Source organism: Oncorhynchus masou, chromosome 15, assembly GCF_036934945.1.
Source record: "Oncorhynchus masou masou isolate Uvic2021 chromosome 15, UVic_Omas_1.1, whole genome shotgun sequence".
NCBI lineage: Eukaryota > Metazoa > Chordata > Actinopteri > Salmoniformes > Salmonidae > Oncorhynchus > Oncorhynchus masou.
In genome coordinates this window covers 36303201-36329068 of record NC_088226.1, presented here as the reverse complement: position 1 = coordinate 36329068, position 25868 = coordinate 36303201, and the positions used below count along the sequence as shown (strand labels likewise).

At 42.0% G+C, this 25868-nt stretch overlaps 1 protein-coding gene across 2 annotated transcripts in view; it reads right to left on the bottom strand.

Moving 5' to 3' along the window:
* LOC135556192 (collagen alpha-1(XXIV) chain-like) overlaps positions 1 to 25868 on the bottom strand; it is a 205384-nt gene that overhangs the window by 165643 nt on the left and 13873 nt on the right. Inside the window, exons 1-2 of one of the 2 annotated variants that reach the window (XM_064989186.1) lie at positions 4041 to 4122; positions 3851 to 3915 (exon numbers count right to left, since the gene is read on the bottom strand). In XM_064989186.1, the coding sequence (XP_064845258.1) occupies positions 3851 to 3915; positions 4041 to 4096 (121 nt within the window). In that variant the 5' untranslated portion in view covers positions 4097 to 4122. Of the gene's footprint in view, positions 1 to 3850; positions 3916 to 4040; positions 4123 to 25868 lie in introns of those variants that run through there. The other variant, XM_064989185.1, reaches the window with a different exon arrangement.

Genomic DNA, 25868 nt, shown 5'->3' with positions numbered 1-25868 from the left:
TGGAAACAAGGGCCTGACCTGGGAGTACAACTACATTCTCTCTCTGTCTCACAGCAATGTTTACTGTTATTTTTTTGTATTGCTTATTTCACTTTTTGTTACATGGAGTGGAACAGGGAAATCCAAGAGCAGACTCAGACGAGGAGACTGGGATGAAGTAACCAAGGTATTTATTGAAACACAGGGGGAAGATGGAGTGCAGGCCAATGGAAGCTCAGGCAAGTTGCAGGAAACCAGTTGCTGAGGCTGGAGCGAGAGAGGTTGGGACAGGATCTAAATAGTAACACATGACTATAAACGTAGACTGAGTGAGCAGAGATTATGATTTGGCAGTTTGGAAGTGGCATGACTGAGTATTTGTAGAGGTCTTGATTATGGAACAGGTTGCAGCTGGTGGAGATCGGCTCGAACTCCAGCACACCTGTCTCCGCCCAAACAATCACACACACAGAGGGAGAGAGCACTGGGGGAGTGGCGGCAGGTCAAGGAGACACAGGATGAGCAGTAAGGGGCATGGCCGGAGCAGACAGATTATCTACAGTTGAGGTTGGAAGTTTACATACACCTTAGCCAAATATATTTAAACTCAGTTTTTCACAATTCCTAATATGTAATCCTAGTAAAAAAAAGTCTGTCTTAAGTCAGTTAGGATCACCCCTTTATTTTAAGAATGTGAAATGTCAGAATAATAGTAGAGAGAATGATATATTTCAGCTGTTATTTCTTTCATCACATTCCCAGTGGGTCAGAAGTTTACATACTCAATTAGTATTTGGTAGCATTGACTTTAAATTGTTTAATAACTTGGGTTAAACATTTTTGGGTAGCCTTCCACAAGCTTCCCAAAATAAGTTATGTGAATGTTGTCCCATTCCTCCTGACAGAGCTGGTGTAACTGAGTCAGGTTTGTAGGCCTCCTTGCTCGCCCATGCTTTATCAGTTCTGCCCATAAATGTTCTATCGGTTTGAGGTCAGGGCTTTGTGATGGCCACCCCAATACCTTGACTTTACTGTCCTTAAGCCATTTTGCCACAACTTTGGAAGTATGCTTATGGTCATTTGGAAGATCCATTTGCAACCAAGCTTTAACTTCCTGACTGATGTCTGAGATGTTGCTTCAATATATCCACATAATTCTTCTCCTCACGAAGCCATCTATTTTGTGAAGTGCACCAGTCCCCCCTGCAGCAAAGCACCCACGTGCTTCACGGTTGGGATAGTGTTCTTCGGCTTGCAAGCCTCCCACCTTTTACTCCAAACATAACGATGGTCATTATGGCCAAACAGTTCATTTTTGTTTAATCAGACCAGAGGACATTTCTCCAAAAGTACGATCTTAGTCCCCATGTGCAGTTGCAAACTGCAGGTTTTGGAGCAGTGGCTTCTTCGTTGCTGAGTGGTCTTTCAGGTTATGTCGATATAGGACTCGTTTTACTGTGGATATAGATACTTTTGTACCTGTTTCCTCCAGCACCTTCACAAGGTCCTTTGCTGTTGTTCTGGGATTGATTTGCACTTTTCGCACCAAAGTACATTCATCTCTAGGAGACAGAACGCGCCTCCTTCCTGAGCGGTATGACGGCTGCCTGGTCCCATAGTGTTTATACTTGCATACTATTGTTTGTACAGATGAACGTGGTACCTTCAGGCATTATGAAATTGCTCCAATGGATGAACCGGACTTGTGGTGGTCTACAATTTTTTTTCTGAGGTCTTGACTGATTTCTTTTGATTTTCCCATGATATCAAGCAAAGAGGCATTGAGTTTGAAGGTAGGCCTTGAAATACATCCACAGGTACACCTCCAATTGACTCAAATGATGTCAATTAGCCTATCAGAAGCTTCTAAAGCAATGACATAATGACATAATTGTCCAAGCTGTTTAAAGGCACAGTCAACTTAGTGTATGTAAACGTCTGACCCACTGGAATTGTGATACAGGGAAATAATCTGTCTGTAAACAATTGTTGGAAATATTATTCACAAAGTAGATGTCCTAGCCGACTTGCCAAAACTACAGTTTGTTAACAAGAACTTTGTGGAGTGGTTGAAAAAAGGAGTTTTAATGACTCCAACCTTAGTGTATGTAAACTTCTGAATTCAATTGTTTTTCAGCGGTACTACCAGTAGAGCTGGTATGTGTCTCAATGGATGCGGGCCTTACTAAATAGACTGTTTGAAAATGTGAAGAATAAAAATAAAAAATTACAATTAAATGTAGTTATAAAAAAGAAACGTGAATCACATTTTAGTTTTGCGTACCCCCGACGGCATTGCGCGCACCCCTGAGGTACCCCAGTTTGGGACTACATGCCCTAGACACACAAAATTATACAAACCTCGGCCTAAACATCAGCGCCATAGGTAACTTCCACAAAGCTGTGAACGATCTGCGAGACAAGGCAAGAAGGGCCTTCTATGCCATCAAAAGGAACATAAAAATCAACATCCCAATTAGGATCTGGATAAAATACTTGAATTAGTTATAGAACCCATTACCCTTTACGGTTGTGAGTTCTGGGGTCCGCTCACCAACCAAGAATTTACTAAACGGGACAAACACCAAATTGAGACTATGCATGCAGAATTCTGCAAAAATATCCTCAGTGTACAACGTAAAACACCAAATAATGCATGCAGAGCAGAATTAGGCCGATAACCACTAATGGTCAAAAACCTAGAAAAGAGACATTAAATTCTTCCACCACCAAAAAGGAAGAGATTTCCAAACATTTCATAACAATGCCATCACCTACAGAGAGATGAGCCTGGAGAAGAGTCCCCTAAACAAGATGGTTCTGGGGCTCTGTTCACAAACACAAACAGACCCCACAGAGCCCCAGGACAGCAACACAATTAGACCCAACCAAATCATGAGAGAACTAAACAATTATTACAAATAACATTGAGAAAGGCCACCATAGGCAGACCTAGCTATCAAGAGAAGACAGGATATGCGCACACTGCCCACAAAATGAGGTGGAAACTGAGCCAAATGTATGACCATATCAGAGACACATATTTCCCTCAGATTACACAGACCCATAAAGAATTTGAAATATGGGAGTTGTGATAAACTCCCATATCTATTGGGTGAAATACCACAGTGTCCCATCACAGCAGCAAGATTTGTGATTTCAAGATTTCTTTATTTTCCCTTTTGTACTTTAACTATTTGCAAATAATATGTGAAATGTCTTATTCTTTTGTAACTTTTGAGAGAGAGAGAGAGAGAGAGACTGACTATTTGGGCTGTCTCTGCCTGTATTCTAGGACCTGAGGACCAAGAGCATGTAAAGAAGGGTTTTAAAAAAGAATGGGAAGAGGAGAGTAGCTCCACATACCAATAATAACACATAACAAAGAAGATTTCATGTCCTTGATGATAGCATAATGTCATAAATCACTTATTTTACGTTATATCATTCTCTGTGCAAGTTTGAACCCTAAAGCAATGGCAACAACAAATTAGAAGTGCTGGCATTGTCCAACTCTACAACCAGGAGTCAATATTCACCCTCCCTCTCAGATACTGCCTGGTGCCAACAAGTGAAATGTCACTTGGTCCAACTAAGACCCATGCCTATCACACCCACACAAGACCCCTGTAACACTCAACACTTTGAATGGCTAAACTGTTTCCATTTTGGAAGAAAGAACAGGCCATCGTAAACCAGGGTTTTGTAAAGTGTCATCCCTTTAAAGCTAGAGAAGGTCACTCTCTCATCCACAACAGACGACAAATATATGGCAACAGAAATGGCTAATGGATGCGGGTCAGACATAGGCTTGGTGTAGACTGTTACGATGTAGAGATGGAGTTGAGATGGGGAGGTGGAGGCTGCTTACCTTGTGCTCGGTAGTCTTCTTCTGCAGACAATGTGCATATTGACAGAAGCAGGAGGAGGGTTCCCCTACAGGGACAAACAACACAGTTAGTCAAGGAAAGGAACATGGGAAACAAATACGAGACATCCTTGATTTGAGTCAATGGATCCAAGTCGCAAATCATACCTAAAGAGCCAAGTAAGATACTAACCATACAGCATGGATACTGCGCTCGGAGTCTTCATTACGACCCAAACATCTAATCATAGTTAGTCTATAGGTCACAATCTGCAGTGCTGCTATGGCCACTGGGAAGCAGTGTCTGTCCACACTGCAATCAGACCGTAAGTCATAAATCAACAACAAACGAAACAACATTTCATGCAACTGACATTGAGGACATTATGGTTCCGTCACAGCTGATATACTCTGAACTGTGGGAATACTATTTGGCTGGAGAAATTGTGGGAAAGAAACTAAGGGAAAGTACCAGGCCTGAGGTAACTATAGTTTCAATTATGCTTTGTGTAAAGTCTTTTTTGGTGGGTAGGTGACCAAATTGTTAGTTTGGACGCGACTACAACTATTTTAATACAGATACCCCAAAAATGACTACTTTTTAAAACTATTTGAATAAAGATCTCCAAAAGTAACAAAACAATTTAAATATTAGAATACAGATCTGAGAAAGCAACTACTTTATAAACCATGTTTGAATACTTTTCATAAACTATATGATTAGCTGCCTTCAACTAATGGTGGAGTTGTATCTGGAACTGCATGTTAAAGACAGAAATGAACAGAACCCCTATACTATTACAATCTATCTGACTGTCAATTGTTCTACTCTATACATTTACAGTATATCTGAACATTATGTAAATGTCCATTCTCCTGAATGATATTTTGTACTGCTAAGTATACATAAGGTGATGCTCAACTACTGTACTACTTTTTCAGCATGCCACTGAAAAGGTTGAAAGCTGCTATTCATTTTATCATACCTGAAAATATTGCAGAGAAATTCAAAGCCATTTGCAAACAACAATACAAAAGTTGGATGCTTAGCAAAAAAACAACTTCAAACTTCTTTGTCCAGCGTTCTGGTTTCAAACACATGCTATAAGATATTTAAATGGGTAGTTTTTTTGGAATAGAAACTAACATGATTTTCCACCTATGTTACAGATACAAGTATCCTGTGTGTGTATCCTGTGTGTGTTTCTTTTCTCTCCTTCTCCCCTCACAGGTGAAAATCATCACTCCCCAATCAGTCACCAATCATCAATCAGAAGACACACCTCCTCCTGTTTCCTACCCAATCACCGTTCCTTTCCCTTTTTTAAAAAACCCTGTCAGTTGTTTGCTGTGCGGCTCAATCTCTCTGTTTCACTCTCCCTACTCTCTCTGTTTCACTCTCTCTGTTTCACTCTCTCTGTTTCACTCTCTCTGTTTCACTCTCTCTTTGTGTATTGACCTCTCTTTTGTTTGAGCAACTCCATAGCACTTTGTCATCACCTGTGAGTATTGTTTTTGGTTATGGTGTTTGTTTTCTGGTGGGAAAAGGGGGAACCAAGACAAGTCACCCATGGGCATACACTACCCGTAGGTAAACTTTGTTAAATACACTAGTTAGAACTGGGCGGACCACCCACTGTATTTTTGGTTAGTTAGTTGGCTGTTGTTAAAGTAGGCTAGTCTAGCTTAGGAGTGTTTTTTTGAGTACTTATTGTTTCTTTCCTTGGGTCCAGCTCAGCCCCTTTTCCTGCTCCCTCCATTACCGTGTGTTTTATTAATAAACCCTGAGTTTGACGGTAGATTTCAGTTGTCGTGGTTATTTCGTTCACACTTTTACTTTGTCACTATTATAAATTGCATGAGTTATGTTTCGGGTCTCATTACCATCCCCCCCTAGACTGTCGGGCCAAAAGGGATTCGTATCATAAGTGGGGGCTCATCCGGGATCTGTCATTACTGACACCCATGCCGCTCCTGTAGATTGTTCAGTGTTGAGCGTCATAGCTGCTGTAGAATTAGTGTGCTATTTTCGCTCTTGTGAAGTAGTTTAAGATGGCTACTTTTGAGTTGAAGTCCTTTTTGGATAACCCTTCGTGGGAGGTTTTTGATAAATGTCGTAGAGTTGATTTAATGACCGTGGCTGACCATTATTCAATATCGATTCCGCAGAGTTTAGTTAAGGCAGAGGTTAAAAATCTGGTGTTAAATGTATTGTTGAAAGAGCAAGTGCTTGTGTTACAGCTGCCTGAGCCTACTACCCCTGTAGGGGATGTTGTTGCTCCTGTAAGCCCATTGGTGTCTGATAATGAGGGTGAGGCTAAAACACCAGCCACATTGTCCCGTTTTGATCCACTCTCCCCACTGTCAAACGGTGATGCCAGGAGGGATGTCCGTTTAGCACAGTTCCAACTGGAGGCGGAAGAGAGCCCAAATTAGGCGAGAGACTCTCCAGTTGGAGATGTGTAAAATTGAGGCAGAAAAAGAAAGAACAATGGCAGTTGGAGATGTGTAAAATTGAGGCAGACAGAGAACAAAGGCAGTTGGAGTTCAAAATGCGCCAGATGGAACTGGAGGCAGACAGCAAGGCTAGCCTTTGTTCCTACTGTGCCTGTTTGTGAGCCGTCCTCACCAGCTGTATCCTCAAACACGTTTGACATTAGTAGGCAGATTGCCATAGTACCTTTGTTCAGAGAGTCAGAGGTTGACTCCTATTTTGTGTATTTGAGCGTATAGTCATATCATTGAAATGGCCTGAAGAGGTATGGTGTCTATTACTTCAGTGTAAATTAACTGGTAAAGCCCAAGAGGTTGTCAGCGCTACCTCTGGAGGACAGTTTGAATTATGAAGTGGTCAAAGCTACTGTTCTTCATGCCTATGAGCTTGTGCCTGAGACATACGACAGAGATTTAGGTCTCATAGAAAGTCTTCTAGTAAGACTTATGCGGAATTTGCTAGAGACAAGGGAAATCTGTTTGATAAATGGCATGCTGCTAGTAAGGTAACTGATTTCAACTCTCTCTGGGAGTTAATCTTGTTGGAAGGGTTTAAAAATTGCTTACCCGAACGCATTGTAGTTTACCTAAACAAACAAAGTATCCTCCCTGGCAGAAGCGTCTGTGTTGGCAGACGAGTTTGTGTTGACGCACGAGTGTGTTTTCGGCTCAAACTGAGAGTAGAGCCACTGAGTTTCCTACCTTTAGCCCTAGTCGGCCAGCAGTAGTATATCAACCACGCCAGAAAAATGAGCATCCCTGTTTCTATTGTCATAAAGTAGGACATATGATTAATGATTGCTTCATGCTTAAACGCAAACAAGGGATGCCTCTTCGTGCCAAGCCGCCAACAGGTGTTGGTCTAATTCGTACGGTTGTGAGGTCTGCAACAAAACAGGTGCCTCAGGGTAACTGTAGTTTGAAAGTCTCAGTCCCCGACCGCAGTTATGAACCGTTCATTTTCGAGGGGTTTGTGTCCCTAACAAATGACGAAGCATCTCAGCGTCCAGTTAAAATCCTTAGAGATACTGGTGCGGCGCAGTCGTTTATATTGTCTGATGTGTTGCCCTTATCTGACGATACAGTGTGTTAGTGCAGGGTATTGAAATGGGTTTTGTCCCAGTGCCATTGCACTTTGTGACGGTACACTCTGAGTTAATCAGTGGAATATTCAGAGTGGGGGTACGTTCTATATTGTCAGTGAAAGGTGTGACCTTTATAATGGGTAACGATATTGCCGGAGGAAAGGTAGTACCCGTATTGGAAGTATTGGATAAAAGTGACCACTCTCTCTCGAATGAACTGGCACAGAGTTATCCACATGTGTTCCCCGCTTGTGCTGTCACTTGTGCTCAGGCACGACAAGAGGGTGAAGTGATAGATTTGTCAAACACTGTTCTGTTCAAAGAGGTTGCTCAAGAGGATGGATTGTGTGATACCTCTGAGAAGCTGATCACCTCTGACAAACAGCCCAGGAAAGAATCAAAGAACATTGAACTTATTGCTGATGCAATACAGTTACCAGTCACTCATGAGCAGCTGATTGCTAACCAAAAGGTTGACGACAAGCTTGCTAAATGTTTTTCTAGTGTTGTCTCATTGGAAGATGTAAAGAAGAACGTGGCTTACTTCATTGATGGTAATCTCCTCATGCGTAAATGGAAATCCCATGTTGACGCGGGAGGAGATTGGAATGCTGTTTATCAAATAGTGATTCCTACAGCCTTTCGACAAAATATGTTATCCCTTGCTCATGATCACCAGTGGTCTGGTCATTCAGGAATCACAAAGACTTATGATCGGATCCTTCAACATTTCTTTTGGCCGGGTTTAAAACAAGATGTGGCTCAGTTCTGTCGGACATGCCACACATGTCAGATAACAGGAAAACCAAATCAGGTTATTCCTCCCGCTCCTCTTTGTCCCATACCTGTCATAGGTGAACCATTCGAGCATGTGGTGGTTGATTGTGTCGGACCGTTACCGAAGACAAAATCGAGTAACCAGTTTTTGTTAACGATTATGTGTATGGCTACAAGATACCCCGAGGCTATTCCTCTGCGAAGGATTACAGCCCCGGTAGTGAGTAAAGCCTTAATAAAATTCTTCACGACATTTGGGTTACCTAAGATGGTACAAAGCGATCAAGGTACCAATTTCCTATCCAAGCTCTTCAAGCAGGTGTTAAAATCCTTGTCAATTACGCACCGTGTGTCAAGCGCCTATCACCCAGAGTCTCAGGGTGCGCTTGAAAGATGGCATCAGACACTGAAGTCTATGCTACGTAAATATTGTTTGGAATCTGAGAAAGATTGGGATGAGGGAGTTCCTCTCGTTTTGTTTGCTGCTCGTGAAACTGTGCAGGAGTCCCTAGGTTTCAGCCCGGCTGAACTAGCGTTTGGTCACACAGTGAGAGGGCCAATGAAAGTCCTTAAAGAACAGTTCTTGTCCCAAGAGTTGTGTACAGGAGATGAGAATGTGTTGGACTACGTTAGTCGCTTTCGTGAGCGACTACACCAAGCTTGTGCTCTCACAAAGGAAGCTCTGTCTTCCTCACAGAGGAGCATGAAAAGACACTATGATAAAGAGGCTGTTTCTGGTCCACTACAGCCAGGTGACCAAGTACTGGTGTTATTACCTGTTCCAGGATCTTCACTGTTTGCTCGTTTCTCTGGTCCTTATTTAATTGAAAAGAAAATAAGTGAAACTGACTGTGCTTCAAACTCCTGATAGACAATGCCAATCTTGTGTGTGTCACATTAACATGTTGAAAGCTTACCACACCCGACCCATCACACAGTTAGAGTTCAAAAACAGAGGAAGGTACTGCTGTCTCCTCTGCTACTACTGCGATGATAGTGGACTGTCACATTGATGATAGTGGACTGTCACATTGATGATAGTGGACTGTCACATTGATGATAGTGGACTGTCACATTGATGTTGATGGATTGGAGTTGCACAATACTCAAGAGCAGTGTGTTAGATTGCCCAACTCAGAAATGCTGCTGTCTATCCAGTCAAGTCTGGTTCATTTAACGGATGGACAGGCTAATGATATTGTGAGGCTACTACACAGTTTTCCATGTCTCTTTAATGACGTTCCTACTCGCACAAACGTGTTGGAACATGAAATTAATGTTGGAAATGCTACACCTATCAGGCGACAGCCATATCGTATCAACACTTCCAAGAGGATGATAATGAGGGATGAGGTGAAATATTTGTTGGAGAATGACCTGGCTATGCCAAGTTCAAGCCCTTGGAGCTCTTCTTGCATTCTGGTTCCTAAACCTGATGGTACGTCCAGGTTATGTACAGATTAACGAAAGGTAAATTCTGTCACAATGCCAGATTCGTTCCCGTTACCCAGACTGGACGACTGTATCGACACTATTGGTGCTGCTAAGTGTGTAACTAAGTTGGACCTCTTAAAAGATTACTGGCAGGTTCCGTTAACTTCACGTGCCTCTGAGATTTCTGCCTTTGTGACCCCAGACAACTTCCTACAGAACTCAGTCATGGCTTTTGGGATGCGAAATGCACCAGCCACTTTCCAACGACTGGTTAACTCTGTATTAACTGGCGTTCCTAATTGTAGTGCATACCTTGATGACGTAGTGATTTATTCGTCTGAGTGGTCAGATCATGTTGACTCTCTAAGGGTAGTATGTGAACGGTTGGCAGCTGCTTCTCTAACCCTGAACTTGGCAAAGTGCGAGTTTGGGAAGGCTACTGTTACCTATCTCGGTAAAGAGGTTGGCCATGGACAGGTGCGCCCTGTTGATGCCAAGGTCCTGGCTATAGCTGCATTCCCTGCACCTACCATCAGACGAGAGCTACGCCGCTTTTTAGGGATGGTTGGCTACTACCGTAGCTTCTGTAAAAATGTCTCTGCGGTAGTTGCTCCATTGACCGATTTGCTCAGTCCGGCTAGATCATTTGTGTGGTCCCCTGATTGTAAGAGCTTTTGAATCTGCGAAAGCCCTCTTATGTAGTACCCCTGTACTTGCTGCTCCGGATTTTGAACAACCAAACTTGAGGTAGATGCTAGTGCCAGAGGTGCTGGTGCTGTTCTACTGCAGCAGGACAAGAGTGGAGTTGATCATCCTGTTTGTTTTTCCTTTTAAATGTAATAAATGTCAAACAAACTATGCGACAATGGAACAAGAAGCTCTTGCTTTGTTGTTGGCTCTGCAGTACTTTGACGTATATATTGGTTCCAGTGCCCTACCAGTGATAGTATATACTGACCATAACCCCTTAGTGTTTCTCCACCGGATGTACAACCAGAACCAGCGCCTTATGCGTTGGGCGCTGATTGTACAAAATTATAATTTGGAGATCTGCCACAAAAAGCGTTCTGATAATGTATTGGCAGATGCTTTGTCTCGTGTGTAAATGATGATTTTTGGTATGTTTTGCAAGTTTGACGTTGTTGTTGTGAGTATTCATTGTAATACTGTGGTCATAATCCCGAGGCTTGCTCTTTTAAGGGTGGGAGTGTTACGGATACAAGTATCCTGTGTGTGTATCCTGTGTTCTTTTCTCTCCTTCTCCCCTCACAGGTGAAAATCATCACTCTCCAATCATCAATCAGAAGACACACCTCCTCCTGTTTCCTACCCAATCACCGCTCCTTTCCCTTTGTTTAAAAACCCTGTCAGTTGTTTGCTGTGGAGCTCAATCTCTCTGTAAATGCCATGTCTGTAGATCTCTCTGTTTCACTCGCTCCTCGCTCTGTTTCACTCTCGCTCTGTTTCACTCTCGCTCTGTTTCACTCTCGCTCTGTTTCACTCTCGCTCTGTTTCACTCTCTTTGTGTATTGACCTCTCTTTTGTTTGAGCACCTCCATAGCACTTTGTCATCACCTGTGAGTATTGTTTTTGGTTATGGTGTTTGTTTGCTGGTGGGAAAAGGGGGAACCAAGACAAGTCGCCCATGGGCATACACTACCCGTAGGTAAACTTTGTTAAATACACTAGTTAGAACTGGGCGGACCACCCACTGTATTTTTGGTTGGTTAGTTATCTGTTGTTAAAGTAGGCTAGTCTAGCTTAGGGGTGTTTTTTTTGAGTACTTATTGTTTCTTTCCTTGGGTCCAGCTCAGCCCCTTTTCCTGCTCCCTCCATTACCGTGTGTTTATTAATAAACCCTGAGTTTGAAGGTAGATTTCAGTTGTCGTGGTTATTTCGTTCACACTTTTACTTTGTCACTATTATAAATTGCATGAGTTATGTTACGGGTCTCATTACCATTCCCCCCCCCCCTAGACTGTCGGGCCAAAAGGGATTGGTAACAACCTACATTGGCTGTAGTTGATTCCAGAAGGCAGTTTTTAGATATTTAGTTTCCTTTCAACACTTAATAGCTGTATTTTGTTACCGTTAGCACTATCAACACTTAACATTAAACTGGTCTTGTGCCCGTGTAATAAAACTGCCATTACTTTTGGAGCAACATTTTATTAGCATGTTGTTACATAATTCTTTGGTAATTGCAATTTATTTGTATTTATTATTCCTGGGGTCCAGCAAAATTAAGGTAGATATATACAATCTTAAAAACATTACAATAAATCTCACACCGCATATCTACATCACAAAATCTATGTGCATGTGTGTATGCGTTTCTGTTCCTGCATGTCTCTTCACAGTCCCTGCTGTACAATAAGGTGTATTTTTATCCAATTTGTTTTTAAATCTGATTTTACTGCTTTCATGAATTACTTGATGTGAAATAGTGTTCCATGTAGTCATGGCTTTATGTAGTACTGTTCACCTCCCATCGTCTCTTCTTGACTTGGACTGTGAAGAGACCTCTGGTGGCATGTCTTGTGGGTTATGCATGGGTGTCTGAGCTGTGTGCTAGGAGTTTAAACAGACAGATCAGTGCATTCAACATGTCAATACAAGTAGTGATGAAGTCAATCTCTCCTCTACTTTGAGCCAAGAGACTGACATGCATATTTTTAATGTTAGCTCTCCATGCACATCTAAGAGCCAGCCGTGCTGCCCTGTTCTGGGCCAATTGTAATTTTCCTAACTACCTCTTCACTTGTAGGACATGCCCTGCCCTGTAGGACATGCCCTGTTTTATAGCGTTGTTAAGATGGCAGAGCAACACTTTATTAAGGACAAACCTCTCCCCATCTTAACTATTGTTCAAATAAAAATCTAATCGTATTTGTCACATGCGTCGTTTAGACCGCATGTGACAAATAAAGGTGTAGACCTTACCGTGAAATGCTTACGGGGGTCAATGTACAAAGTACAGATGGCCATTTGATTAATTGTTCTGCCGTCTTATGGATTGGGGGGTAGAAGCTGTCAACCTCTACAGGATCCCCCCGGTTGAGCTAACGTAGGTTAATATGATTAGCATGAGGTTGTAAGTAACAAGAACATTTCACAGGACACAGACATATCTGATATGGGCAGAAAGCTTACATTCTTGTTAATCTAACTGCACTGTCCGATTTACAGTAGCTATTACAGTGAAATAATACCATTCTATTGTTTGAGGAGAGTGCACAGTGATGAGCTTGAAAATCTATTAATAAAACCAATTAGACACATTTGGGCAGTCTTGATACAACATTTTGAACAGAAAAGCAATGGTTCATTGAATCTGTCTAAAACGTTGCACATACACTGCTGCCATCTAGTGGCCAAAATCTAAATTGCACCTAACCTGGAATAGTGCATTATGGAATTTCTCTTGCATTTTTAAAGATGATGGGACAAAAAAATTAAAAAGCATGTTTTACTTTAATATATTTTACCAGATCCAATGTGTTATATTCTCCTACATTAATTTCAAATTTCCACAAACGTCAAAGTCTTTCCTTTCAAACGGTATAAAGAAAATGCATATCCTTGCTTCAAGTCCTGAGCTACAGGCAGTTAAGATTTTGGTATGTCATTTCAGGCAAAAATGTAAAATACGGGTAAGATCCTTAATTAACAAAGGCTTCCAAAATGGCAGCAGCTACTGGGCAAAACAGACCTGAAGGACATGGCAAATGCTCAACCATTTAAGGTTTAAGATTAGCTGTAACTCCAATCTGTTCCTTATAGAAATGAATGGAGACCTATAACCATATAGCAGTTCAATTGGTACAGAATTCTCACTCATGGGTGAAACAAATAGTCTCTGAAAAGGCACGCCTCAACATATGTTAATGAGACAGAAACAACAATACCCTGAACCCACTAGGGGTCAAAGTTTTTGGCGCTCCAAAGATACAGAACTGTATTCTGTGGGGTGGAATTACAGTACCATTCAAAATACAGAAATTGTTTCCCCAGCCAAAACATTTTCCCACAATGCACCATCATTTACAGTATGCTGCAGTTAAACATTTCAGAGTATTTTACTGTTGATAATACACAATTACTGTATAAATACTATAGAGAGAGAGAGTCCGTGATAGACAGACAGAGGGATAAAGAAAAGAGCGAAAGAAGAGAGTGAGGGGAGAGGAAATAGAAGGAACAACACTTGAGACCCTGTCACCTGTTCCCCATTGAGATACCGGTGTTTTTTTATTTCTTATTTTCACCTTTATTTAACCAAGTAGGCTAGTTGAGAACAAGTTCTCATTTGCAACTGCGACCTGGCCAAGATAAAGCATAGCAATTTGACACATACAACAACAGAGTTACACAACAGTCAATAATACAGTAGAACAAAAGAAAACAAAGTCTATATACAGTGAGTGCAAATAAGGTAAGATAAGGGAGTTAAGGCAATAAATAAGCCATGGTGGTGAAGTAATGTGCAGAAGATGAATGTGCAAGTAGAGATACTAGGGTGCAAAGGAGCAAGATAAATACATTAATTCAGTATGGGGATGAGGTAGGTAAATAGATGGGCTGTTGGCAGCAGAGAACTGGAAGGAAAGCCAACCAAAGGAGGAATTGGCTTTGGGGGTGACCAGTGATATATACCTGCTGGAGCGCGTGCTACGAGTGGGTGCTGCTATGGTGACCAGTGAGCTGAGATAAGGCGGGGCTTTACCTAGCAGAGACTTGTAGATAACCTGCAGCCAGTGGGTTTGGTCACGAGTATGAAGCGAGGGCCAACCAACGAGTGTTCAGGTCGCAATGGTGTGTAGTTTATGGGGATTTGGTGACAGACTGCATCCAGTTTGTTGAGTAGAGTGTTGGAGGCTATTTTATAGATGACATCACCGAAGTCGAGGATCGGTAGGATGGTCAGTTTTACGAGGGTATGTTTGGCAGCATGAGTGAAGGATGCTTTAATGCGATACAGGAAGCCAATTCTAGATTTAATTGTGGATTGGAGATGCTTAATGTGAGTCTGGAAGAAGAGTTTACAGTCTAGCCAGACACCTAGGTATTTGTAGTTGTCCACGTATTCTAAGTCAGAGCCATCCAAAGTAGTGATGCTGGACGGGTAAGCAGGTGCGGGCAGTGATCGGTTGAATAACATGCGTTTAGTTTTACTTGCGTTTAAAAGCAGTTGGAGGCCAAGGAAGGGGAGTTGTTTGGCATTGAAGCTCGTCTGGAGGTTAGTTAACAATGTCCAAAGAGGGGCCATAAGTATACAGAATGGTGTCGTCTGCGTAGAGGTGTACCAGAGAATCACCAGCAGCAAGAGCAACATCATTGATGTATACAGAGAAGAGAGTTCGCCCGAGGATTGAACCCTGTGGCACCCCCATAGAGACTGCCAGAGGTCCGGACAACAGGCCCTCCGATTTGACAAACTGAGCTCTATCAGAGAAGCAGGTGGTAAACCAGGCGAGGCAATCATTTTAGAAACCAAGGCTGTCGAGTCTGCCAATAAGAATGTGGTGATTGACAGTCGAAAGCCTTGGCCAGGTCGATGAATACGGCTGCACAGTAATGTCTCTTATCGATGGCGGTTATGATGCCGTTAATTAAGGACCTTGAGCATGGCTGAAGTGCACCCATGACCAGCTCTGAAACCAGATTGCATAGCGGAGAAGGTACGATGGGATTGAAAATGGTCGGTAATCTGTTTGTTAACTTGGCTTTCGAAGACCTTAATAAAAAGACAGGGAGAGGGGGATGAAGAGGGGGATGACCACGGCAGATTTCCAATCTATGGGAATCTCAGACGATACGAAAGAGAGGTTGAACAGGCTAGTAATAGAGGTTGCAACAATTTCGGCAGATAATTTTAGAAAGAGAGGATCCAGATTGTCTAGCCCGGCTCATTATTTTAGGGGTCCAGATTTTGCAGCCCTTTCAGAACATCAGCTATCTGGATTTGGGTAAAGGAGAAATGGTGGGGGCTTTGGCTGGTTGCCTTGGAGGGTGTCGGGCAGTAGGAGTAGCCAGGTGGAAAGCATAGCCAGCCGTAGAGAAATGCTTATTGAAATTCTCAATTATATTAGATTTATCGGTGGTGAGTGTTTCCTAGCCTTAGAGCAGTGGGCAGCTGGGAGGAGGTGCTTTTATTCTCCATGGACTTTAGTGTCCCAAAACCTTTTTGAGTTGGTACTACAGGATGCAAATTTCTGTTTGAAAAAGCTAGCCTTAGCTTTCCTAACTGCATGTGTATATTTGTTCCTAACTCCCCTGAAAGTTGCATATCACGGGGGCTATTCGATGCTAATGCAGGATACCACAGGATGTTTTTGTGCTGGTCAAGGGCAGACAGGTCTGGAGTTAACCAAGGACTATATCTATTCCTAGTTCTACATTTTTTAATGGGGCATGCTTATTTAAAATGGTGAGGAAGGCACTTTTAAAGAATAGCCAGGCATCATCTACTGACGGGATGAGGTCAATGTCATTCCAGGATACCCCGGCCAGGTCAATTAGAAAGGCCTGCTCGCAGAAGTGTTTTAGGGATTGATGACAGTGATGAGGGCTGGTCGTTTGTTCGCAGACCCATTACGGATGCAGGCAATGAGGCAGTGATCGCTGAGATCTTGATTGAAAACAGCAGAGGTGTATTTGGAGGGCGAGTTAGTTAGGATGACATCTATGAGGGTGCCCGTGTTTACGGATTTGGAGTTGTACCTGGTAGGTTCATTGATAATTTGTGTGAGATTGAGGGCATCAAGTTTGGATTGTAGGATGGCCGGGGTGTTAACCTCTTGAAACTCTGGGGGCGCTATTTCATTTTTGGATGAAAAACGTTCCCGTTTTAAACAAGATATTATGTCACAAAAAGATGCTTGACTATGCATATAATTGATAGCTATGGAAAGAAAACACTCTGAAGTTTCCAGAACTGCAAAGATATTGACTGTGGGTGCCCCAGAACAGGAGCTACAGGCAAAACCAAGATGAAACTGCAACCAGGAAATCAGCAGGATTTTTGAGGCTCTGTTTTCCATTGTCTCCTTATATGGCTGTGAATGCGACAGGAATGAGCCTGCCCTATCTATCGTTTCCCCCAAGGTGTCTGCAGCATTGTGACGTATTTGTAGGCATATCATTGGAAGATTGACCATAAGAGACTACATTTTCCAGGTGTCCGCTCGGTGTCCTTCGTCGAAATTGGTGCGTCATTTTCAACTGCTGGTATTTTTCCATGCGATTCTGAGGGGAAAGCAGGCTTCCACGAACTGCAAGAGATATGTGAAAAAACACCTTGAGGATTGATTCTAAACAACGTTTGCCATGTTTCGGTTGATATTATGGAGTTAATTTGGAAAAAGTTTGACGTTTTGGTGACTGAATTTTCGGTTCGTTTCGGTAGCCAAATGTGATGTACAAAACGGAGCGATTTCTCCTACACAAAGATTCTTTCAGGAAAAACTGAACATTTGCTATGTAACTGAGTCTCCTCATTGAAAACATCCGAAGTTCTTCAAAGGTAAATTATTTTATTTATTTGGTTATCTGGTTTTTGTGAAAATGTTGCGTGCTAAATGCTACGCAAAATGCTAAGCTAGCTTGCAATACTCTTACACAAATGCTTGATTTGCTATGGTTAAAAAGCATATTTTGAAAATCTGAGATGACAGTGTTGTTAAGAAAAGGCTAAGCTTGAGAGCAGGCATATTATTTTCATTTCATTTGCGATTTTCAGAAATCGTTAACGTTGCGTTATGCTAATGAGCCTGAGGCTGTATTCACGATCCAGTTTCATGTCCCAGTTTAGATCACCTAGTAGTACGAGCTCAGAAGATAGATGGGGGCAATAAATTCAAAAATGGTATCGAGGGCACAGCTTGGGACAGAGGGTGGTCTATAGCAAGCGGCAACAGTGAGAGACTTGTTTCTGAAAAGGTGCATTTTTAGAAGTAGAAGCTCAAATTGTTTGGGTACAGACTTGGATAGTAATACAGAACTCTGCAGGCTATCTTTGCAGTAGATTGCAACACCGCCCCCTTTGGCAGTCCTATCTTGGCGAAAAATGTTATAGTTAGGGATGGAGATTAAGGTTTTTGGTGGTTTTCCTAAACCAGGATTCAGACACGACTAAGACATCCGGGTTGGCAGAGTGTGCTAAAGCAGTGAGTAAAACAAACTTAGGGAGTAGTCTTCTAATGTTAATATGCATGAAACCAAGGCTTTTACGGTTACAGAGGTAAACAAATGATAGCCCCTGGGGAGTGGGAGTGGAGCTAGGCACTGCAGGACCTGGATTAACCTCTACATCAACAGAGGAGAAGTAGGATAAGGGTACGGCTAAATGCTATACGACCTGGCCGTCTAGCACGTTTGGAACAGAGAGTAAAAAGAGCATGTTTCTGGGCATGATAGCATAGATTCGAGGCATAGTGTACAGACAAAGGTAAGGTAGGTTGTGAGTACATTGGAGGTAAACCTAGGCATTGAGTAATGATGAGAGAGATATAGAGAGAGACGTTTAAACCAGGTGATGTCATCATATATGTAGGAGGTGGGACAACGTGGTTGATTTAAGGCATACTGAGCAGGGCTAGAGGCTCTACAGTGAAATAAGACAGTAATCACTAACCAGGACAGTAATGGACGAGGCAAACTGATATTAGAGAGAGGCATGCGTAGCCAAGTGAACATATGGGTCCAGTGAGTGGTTGGGCTGACTGGGGACACAGCAATTCAGACAGTTAGCAGGCTGATACTAACGGGCTAACAGTTAGTAGGCGGGGCTAAACAAGCTAGCAGATGGCAGACCGGGGCTGGCAAGCTAGCAGTTAGCCGACCAGGTTAGCAAGCAAGCAGTTAGCAGGTACTAGCAGTTAGCAGACCGGGGCAGGCAAGCTAGCAGTTAGCAGACCGGGGCTAGCAAGTTAGCCTTTGGGGGACGTCGCGATGGGGGTAAGTCTGTTTTTGCCTCTTTGTGCGGTGACGTCGATAGACCAGTTGTGGAATTAGTAGGGTTCCAAGTAGCTCTAGGTAGCTAGCAGGTTAGCAGAATGGGCCTTCAGCGGGCCTGAGGGGCCTGTTGGAATCCTCGGGCAGATGTCGGTATTCCAGTCGTAGAGGATCAGTGGGGTTCCGTGCCCTGTACCGGCAGTAGAAGGGGTCCGGATATTGTAGCCCAGAAGTGAGCTGGACGGGCTAACTTCAGGCTAATTGGTGCTTGCTCCGGGATGGAAACGCTAGCCAGGAGTGGTCACCCGGGATTGCGGTTAGCTAGTTGCGAAGATCCAGATATTCAGAGTTTGCGGTAGGAATCTGGGGATATGGAGAGAAATACGTCCGTTATGCTCTGGTTTGAGTCACGTTGTTCGAACTGGCGAGAGCTTTCCGAGCTAAAGGTTAGCTGATGTCAACTAGCAATGGTTTGCTGACTGATAGCTGGTAGGTAGTTAGCCGGCTAGCTTCAGTTGAGGGATTCCAGATCCGAGGTAAATAGAAATACTTTAGAAAAAAGCAGATCCACGCCACATTGGGTGAGGTAGGTTGCAGGAGAGTATTTAGAAGTTGAGGTTTAGGAAAATATTTTACGAAGATATGCGAATAAAAAGATGTAAAAAGATATATACAAGGGACACGACAGGACAAAGACGTCTGACTGCTACGCCATCTTGGAAGTAACATTCCACTACTGGAAATACAGACACAAACACCCCCCTCCCACACACTCCAGAAACTGAAAAAAGAGGGGGAACATATAGGCTATATGAATACAATTATTAATCTGTCATTTATAAGGCCATCTTGGCAAGGTTTAAAAGTGGAAAATTATATAACACTTCCACTGAGTGTACAAAACATTAGGAACACGTTCCTAATATTGAGTTACACCTCCTTTTGCCTTCAGAACAGCCTCAATTCGTCAGGTCACAGATACTTTTGAAAAACTAGATGATTACTTTGATTACTTTTAAATTAATAAGAAAAAAAATCTTGGACACTTTGTTTTCACAATGACATTCAAATCAGCATTGAAAAAAGGTGTAAGTGTAAGTTTGTTCAACCTGAGCGAGTCTGACCACAAGTCAGAGACCACTATGATGACACACCAGATGTGTTTGATGGATCGCGGGAAAATAGCAGGAATAGGCTCTTGTAGGCTACAGTCCAAGCTATGTCTTCCAATGGTGCGACTGCATCCAAAGATTATCAAACTTGAATAAATTCTTGGAGGTAAGGATGAAAGCAGTGGTGTAGTTTACGGCGATACGGATATCACTTATTTTTGTTTACGACATAGAGCATTGATGTGAATCACACTGCTGCTCTCTTATTTAGTTATTTGCGCTTTACGGATTGCGGTTGTTGTGGACGGCTGTTCACAAATCTAAATGTGTATTTGAACACAACAATGTTTGAATTCAAGAAATTTTAACTGCCTATCAATCATTGTTTATGAAACCAGTAGACAACCAGAGAAAAATCTGCTCTTGGACAGCTTTGTAGTGCAGATCCAAGCCTATGGAATAAAAGTGGGGCTTTTATTGCTCAATCCAATTCATGCTGATAAAAAAAATGAATCCATATGCCTAATGGACACATGCTCAAACCTGCACACTTTTGATAGAATTAAAGAATTAAATTAAATCTGTAGTTGCTACATCCATTTTTGGAATTATAAATTATATATATTTATACATCCGTGGATTCTAGAATAATGTAACTCATGAAGTTAGTTCAGAACCCAAAATATAAGTTTGTTTTACTCCAATGTTTGTAAATATTATAAATGTAAACAAACAATAATCTTTATGTCATGGATGGTCAGTCCTTGCATCCATAGCTCTGTCTATTAATCTGAGAGTGGTTACATTTCTCCAGACCCATCACCCAGCTTTTTACAAAAACAGAGGCGGGGAAACTGTTTTCTGTGGATTTGCCCTTTAAACAGCTGCATACTATGAAGATATCAAAGTGTCACCAACAAAAAGGTAAACAATAGGCCTATAGCAAATGCAGCATATGGCATTCATTTTTCACATGCAAATAGCACTTTTCAATAGTGCTCTAAGCATGCCATTTCATGAGCGCAGCATTTATTTTCAACTCTAATCAATGAGCCCAATCATTCCTCCATGACAACAAAATCATAAACAACAGAGTAGGGCTGGCTAAGGTCATTCTTAGGTAAAACAATTTGGCTTAGTTATACTTTTCCAATCCTATTCATGTAGATCAAGGGCTATAACATTTATTGGAATGACTGGAATTCTGATAGACTTTGGTTTTTAATGTAAAGATATAATTTAATCGTATTATTATACATAGTAGAAAAGGATGGGTTAGAAGAAGCCTACATAACCAACCCATAAAGTAAAATGTAACATCCATATATGGCCAGCTATGTAAACTTTAACATTTATTTATCCTGTAATAGATGTCGTTCAATTGGTAACATACATTTTTGTCTTCTTCCAATGCCTCTTAAGGGGAAAGTAATCAGATTACGTTACTGAGTTTGGTTGATCCAAAAATTACGTTACTGATTACAATTTTGGACAGGTAACTAGTAACTAATGGATTACATTTAGAAAGTAACCTACCCAACCCTGCCCACAGGTATAGTAGTGCACCATATATGGAATTGGGTGCCATTTCAGCAATGTTTAGAGACTGCATTCACTGTAAACACTGCATATGTTGGCTCAATCGGAAATTACCTTTATATTTCTAGCACGCAAACTGTAACACTTCAGTGATACAGACCGAATAGAACCCTTTGATTCCTTACAATGGCTCAATGAAGGGGAAATCTAAGAGAAGCACAGAGTGGAAGCCAACAGTACATTTCACTTGGCAAACAAGGCCAAATCCACTTAGCTCTTGTTTACAATCAGCATAAGGAAAATAAAGGAAGGCAATTTTCCTGACTTAATGTTTCAAGACAACTGGCAGAATGTGATTTAGTGAGCAGCGACATTTAGAGCGGTATTGTTTATGTGGCTAATTGGCAGGCCCCTTAGATAATCAATTAGTGGCAAAAAACCATGCATAGCAGTTGAATCTCCATAACAACTCTGGCATCATGTTCCCTCCTATAGGCTACACTGAACTCAACCACAGTGCAAACATGGTAATCCAATGGTTCTAGTACAACTGAACAAATGTATTTGACAACATATCATACATTGGTATCAACTGCTAAGGTATGACGACTGCTAAGGCTGTGGATCTAGGGCTGTGATGGTCATGGTCAGTCTACTGTTCCCACATGCTTCAAGATGGCCACCATTGTTCCTGTACCCAAGAAAGCAAAGGTAACTGAACTAAATGACTATCGCCCCATAGCACTCACTTCTGTCATCATGAAGTGCTTTGAGAGACTAGTCAAGGATCATATCACCTCTACCTTACCTGATACTCTAGACCCACTTCAATTTGCTTACCGCCCCAATAGATCCACAGACGATGCAATCGCCATTGCACAGCACACTGCCCTATCCCACCTGGACAAGAGGAATACATATGTAAGAATGCTGTTCATTGACTAGAGCTCAGCATCCAACACCACAGTACCCTCCATGCTCATAATTAAGCTTGAGGCTCTGTGTCTGAACCCCGCCCTGTGCAACTGGGTCCTGGACTTCCTGATGGGCCACCCCCAGGTGGTGAAGAAAGGAAAAAACACCTCCACTTCGCTGATAATCAAAACTGGGGCCCCACAAGGATGCGTGCTCAGCCCCATCCTGTACTTCCTGTTCGCCTATGACTGCGTGGCCACTCACAACAGTAGTAGGCCTAATTACCAACAATGATGACACAGTCTACAGTGAGGAGGTGAGGGCCCTGGGAATTTGGTGCCAGGAAAATAACCTGTCACCCAACGTCAACAAAACAAAGGAGCTGATTGTGGACTTCAGGAAACAGCAGAGGGAGCACCCCCTATCCACATCGACAGGACAGCAGTGGAGAAGGTGGACAGCTTGAAGTTCCTCAGCGTACACATCAATGACAAACTGAAATGGTCCACACACACAGACAGTGTGGTGAAGATCTCGCAACAGTGCCTCTTCAACCTCAGGAGTCTGAAGAAACTTGGCTTGGCACCTAAAACTCACAAACTTTTACAGATGCACAATAGAGGGCATCCTGTTGGGCTATATCACCGCCTGGTATGGAAACAGCACCGCCCGCAACCGCAGGGCTCTCCAGAAGGTGGTCTGCCCAACGCATCACCAGGAGCTAACTACCTGCCCTACAGAACACCTAGGTGGGTAAAGCAACGGTTCAAAAATTCGTCATTGCCTTTTGATACTTTTATTGTTTACAGACGATCCAATCACTGATTACATTGTTTTGTACAATGCCTCTTGTTACCACGAACGATTCAGACAGAAGTATATAGTGATCGATAGAGCAGCGGAAAAATTCAGTGGGAGTCATCAGGCAAATGTGAGCCAGCAAAACAACTGCACATTTTTCAGTAAATGTTCTATTGACCTTTGCCCTGGAAGGAGTTTATGGACCTGTGGCCTGAGATGCCATCCTCTAGTCTTGTGGACATGACTGGCAGCTACAGTGCATTCGGAAAGTATTCCGACCCTTTTGACTTTTTCCACATTTTGTTACATTACAGCCTTATTCTAAAATTGAGTAAATTGCTTATCAATCTAAACACAATACCCCATAAAAACAAATTATTATTATTAAAAATAAATTGCAGTGTATAACGTATGTCTCTGTGCTCAGTAGGGAAAGAGGTGAATGGGTTTAATGTTGGGACTTGACCCCCTGCTATAGACTATAAAGCCTTGTTGAGTACCAAAGTGGATGGTACTTTGTCAAACTGAAAACATACAACATGGGGAAACAGCCAGCCATAAGACCAGTCAGTGTATTGTCAACACTCGAGAAAAAGAGTAAATCCCTTCTTTCATTGTCCTTTATTATCTAGCATTATGCTAAAAAGGAAGAAATCCTCTGAATGATACAGTTGAAGTTGGAAGTTTACATACGCTTAGGTTGGACTCATTTAAACTTGATTTTCATCTACTCCACAAATTTCTTGTTAACAAACTATAGTTTTGGCAAGTCGGTTAGGACATCTACTTTGTGCATGACACAAGTAATTTTCCAACAATTGTTTACAGACAGATTATTTCACTTATACTTCACTGATCACAATTCCAGTGGGTCAGAAGTTTAAAAACACTAAGTTGACTGTGCCTTTAAAAAAAATATGTCATGGCTTTAGAAGCTTCTGATAGGCTAATTGACATCATTTGAGTCAATTGGAGGTGTACCTGTGGATGCCCAATTTTTCAGTTTTTGATTTGTTAAAAAAAGTTTGAAATATCCAATAAATGTCGTTCCACTTCATGATTCTTTCTATCATTTAAGGCATTTGAAATATAATTTATAACAAGCATGGTAGCTATAGTGGTACTATGTTTAGATCTGAATCTGGATTGATTAACATTAAGAATACTATTTACAGATATAAAATAACGTAGCTGTTTGTTGACCAATGATTCTAGGATATTCACAAGACAATGGAGGCTGGAAATTGGTCGATAATTATTGAGGTCACTACTATCCCTGCCCTTATTGAGTTGCAACACAAAAGCTGCTTTCCACACTTTTGGGATATTTCCTGATACTAAAGTTAAATAAAAAATGTGAGTTACTGAGCTAGCAATGAGGGGCGCTGCAAGCAAAGATGGGTCCAAATTGTCACCCCCAATGACTTCTTTGTGTAAATAGCTGATAAAGGCAGCAAGAACTTCTGTTTCTGTGAGTTTCCAAAAATATAAACCCTGACTACCATTTTCAAAGTCATGTGAGGTGGACTGACCATCCATCGAGGCAACTGGAATCCTCCAGTATGTGGGAAGAACAGTAGGACCACGATTTATTTCAAATTTGAAACCAGCTGAGATAAAATGCTGATTGAAGGCATCACAAATATAAACTTCTCCAGTAATGATGTCGGAGTCTAAAATACTTGCTTAGATCCCGCTTTAGTGAATTAACAGTTTTCCAGAATTTAGAGGGATCACTAACTGTCTGTCATAGCGCTTACATGCTGACCAGACCAGACACGTTGCGTACGCGAGCGTCGCAATACACATTTAGAAATCCATGTTATTCAATTATTGCACCCACATTGCTCACAAGCGCCAACGAGCATCTGCGATGCCAAGGGCTAAAATAGAAGTAATTCCTATTTGTGACGCAGACGCGCTGCAAGTCCTGCCTTTCCCATCACCTCATTGATTTATAGAAGCAGGTACCCACGTGCCATCTCCTCATTGGTTATACCCACGTAGGTGATTGAAAGACAAACTTTGTTGCCGGTTGTCGAGGTAATACAATGAAAGTTTAGATGCGATCACCATATAAGTTCAACGATGAAAAAGCCTGGAAGGAGGAGAGATGACTAGAAACTATTCGGTTGGCCGTTTTATATGTGGATTAATTGTCGGAGTAGCGATCCTTGTGCATTTCAGGTAAAATAACAACTCAATGTTTATATCCCAGGACAAATTAGCTAATATGTTTCAACCTCCATGTTTGACGGTGGGGATGGTGTTCTTGGGGTCATAGGCAGCATTCCTCCTCCTCCAAACACGGCGAGTTGAGTTGATGCCAAAGAGCTCCATTTTGGTCTCATCTGACCACAACACTTTCACCCAGTTGTCTTGAGCTGACAAGATAAATATTTGTGGTTCTGCCCCTGAACAAAGCACTTAACCCACTGTTCCTAGGCCATCATTGAAAATAAGAATGTGTGCTTAACTGACTTGAGGGCAAAAGGGGGTGCAACTCAATATTAGGAATGTGTTAGGATAGACATTAGCTGTCCATACAGTAGATTCATTTGAGGAAGGCTGATTACCAAAGAGGAGCTATAGATGAATGAAGTGCATGAAGTGCATGAAATGACCGAAGGTGTAACTTCATTATTCTAACAAACTCTCAGACTTCACTTCAACCATCACATACACTGTGTAGTGGTCATCTACTATGGCAGGGTAATCACCTCAGGTAAGACATGGATGCTATAGCAAGGGCAATGCAAAAACTGGTTATAGTGAACAAAAATATAAGCGCAACATGTAAAGTGTTGGTCCCATGTTTCGTGAGCTGAAATAAGAGCTCAGAAATGTTCCATAAGCACAAAAAGCTTATTTCTCTCCAAGTGTGTGCACCAATTTATTTTCATCCCTGTT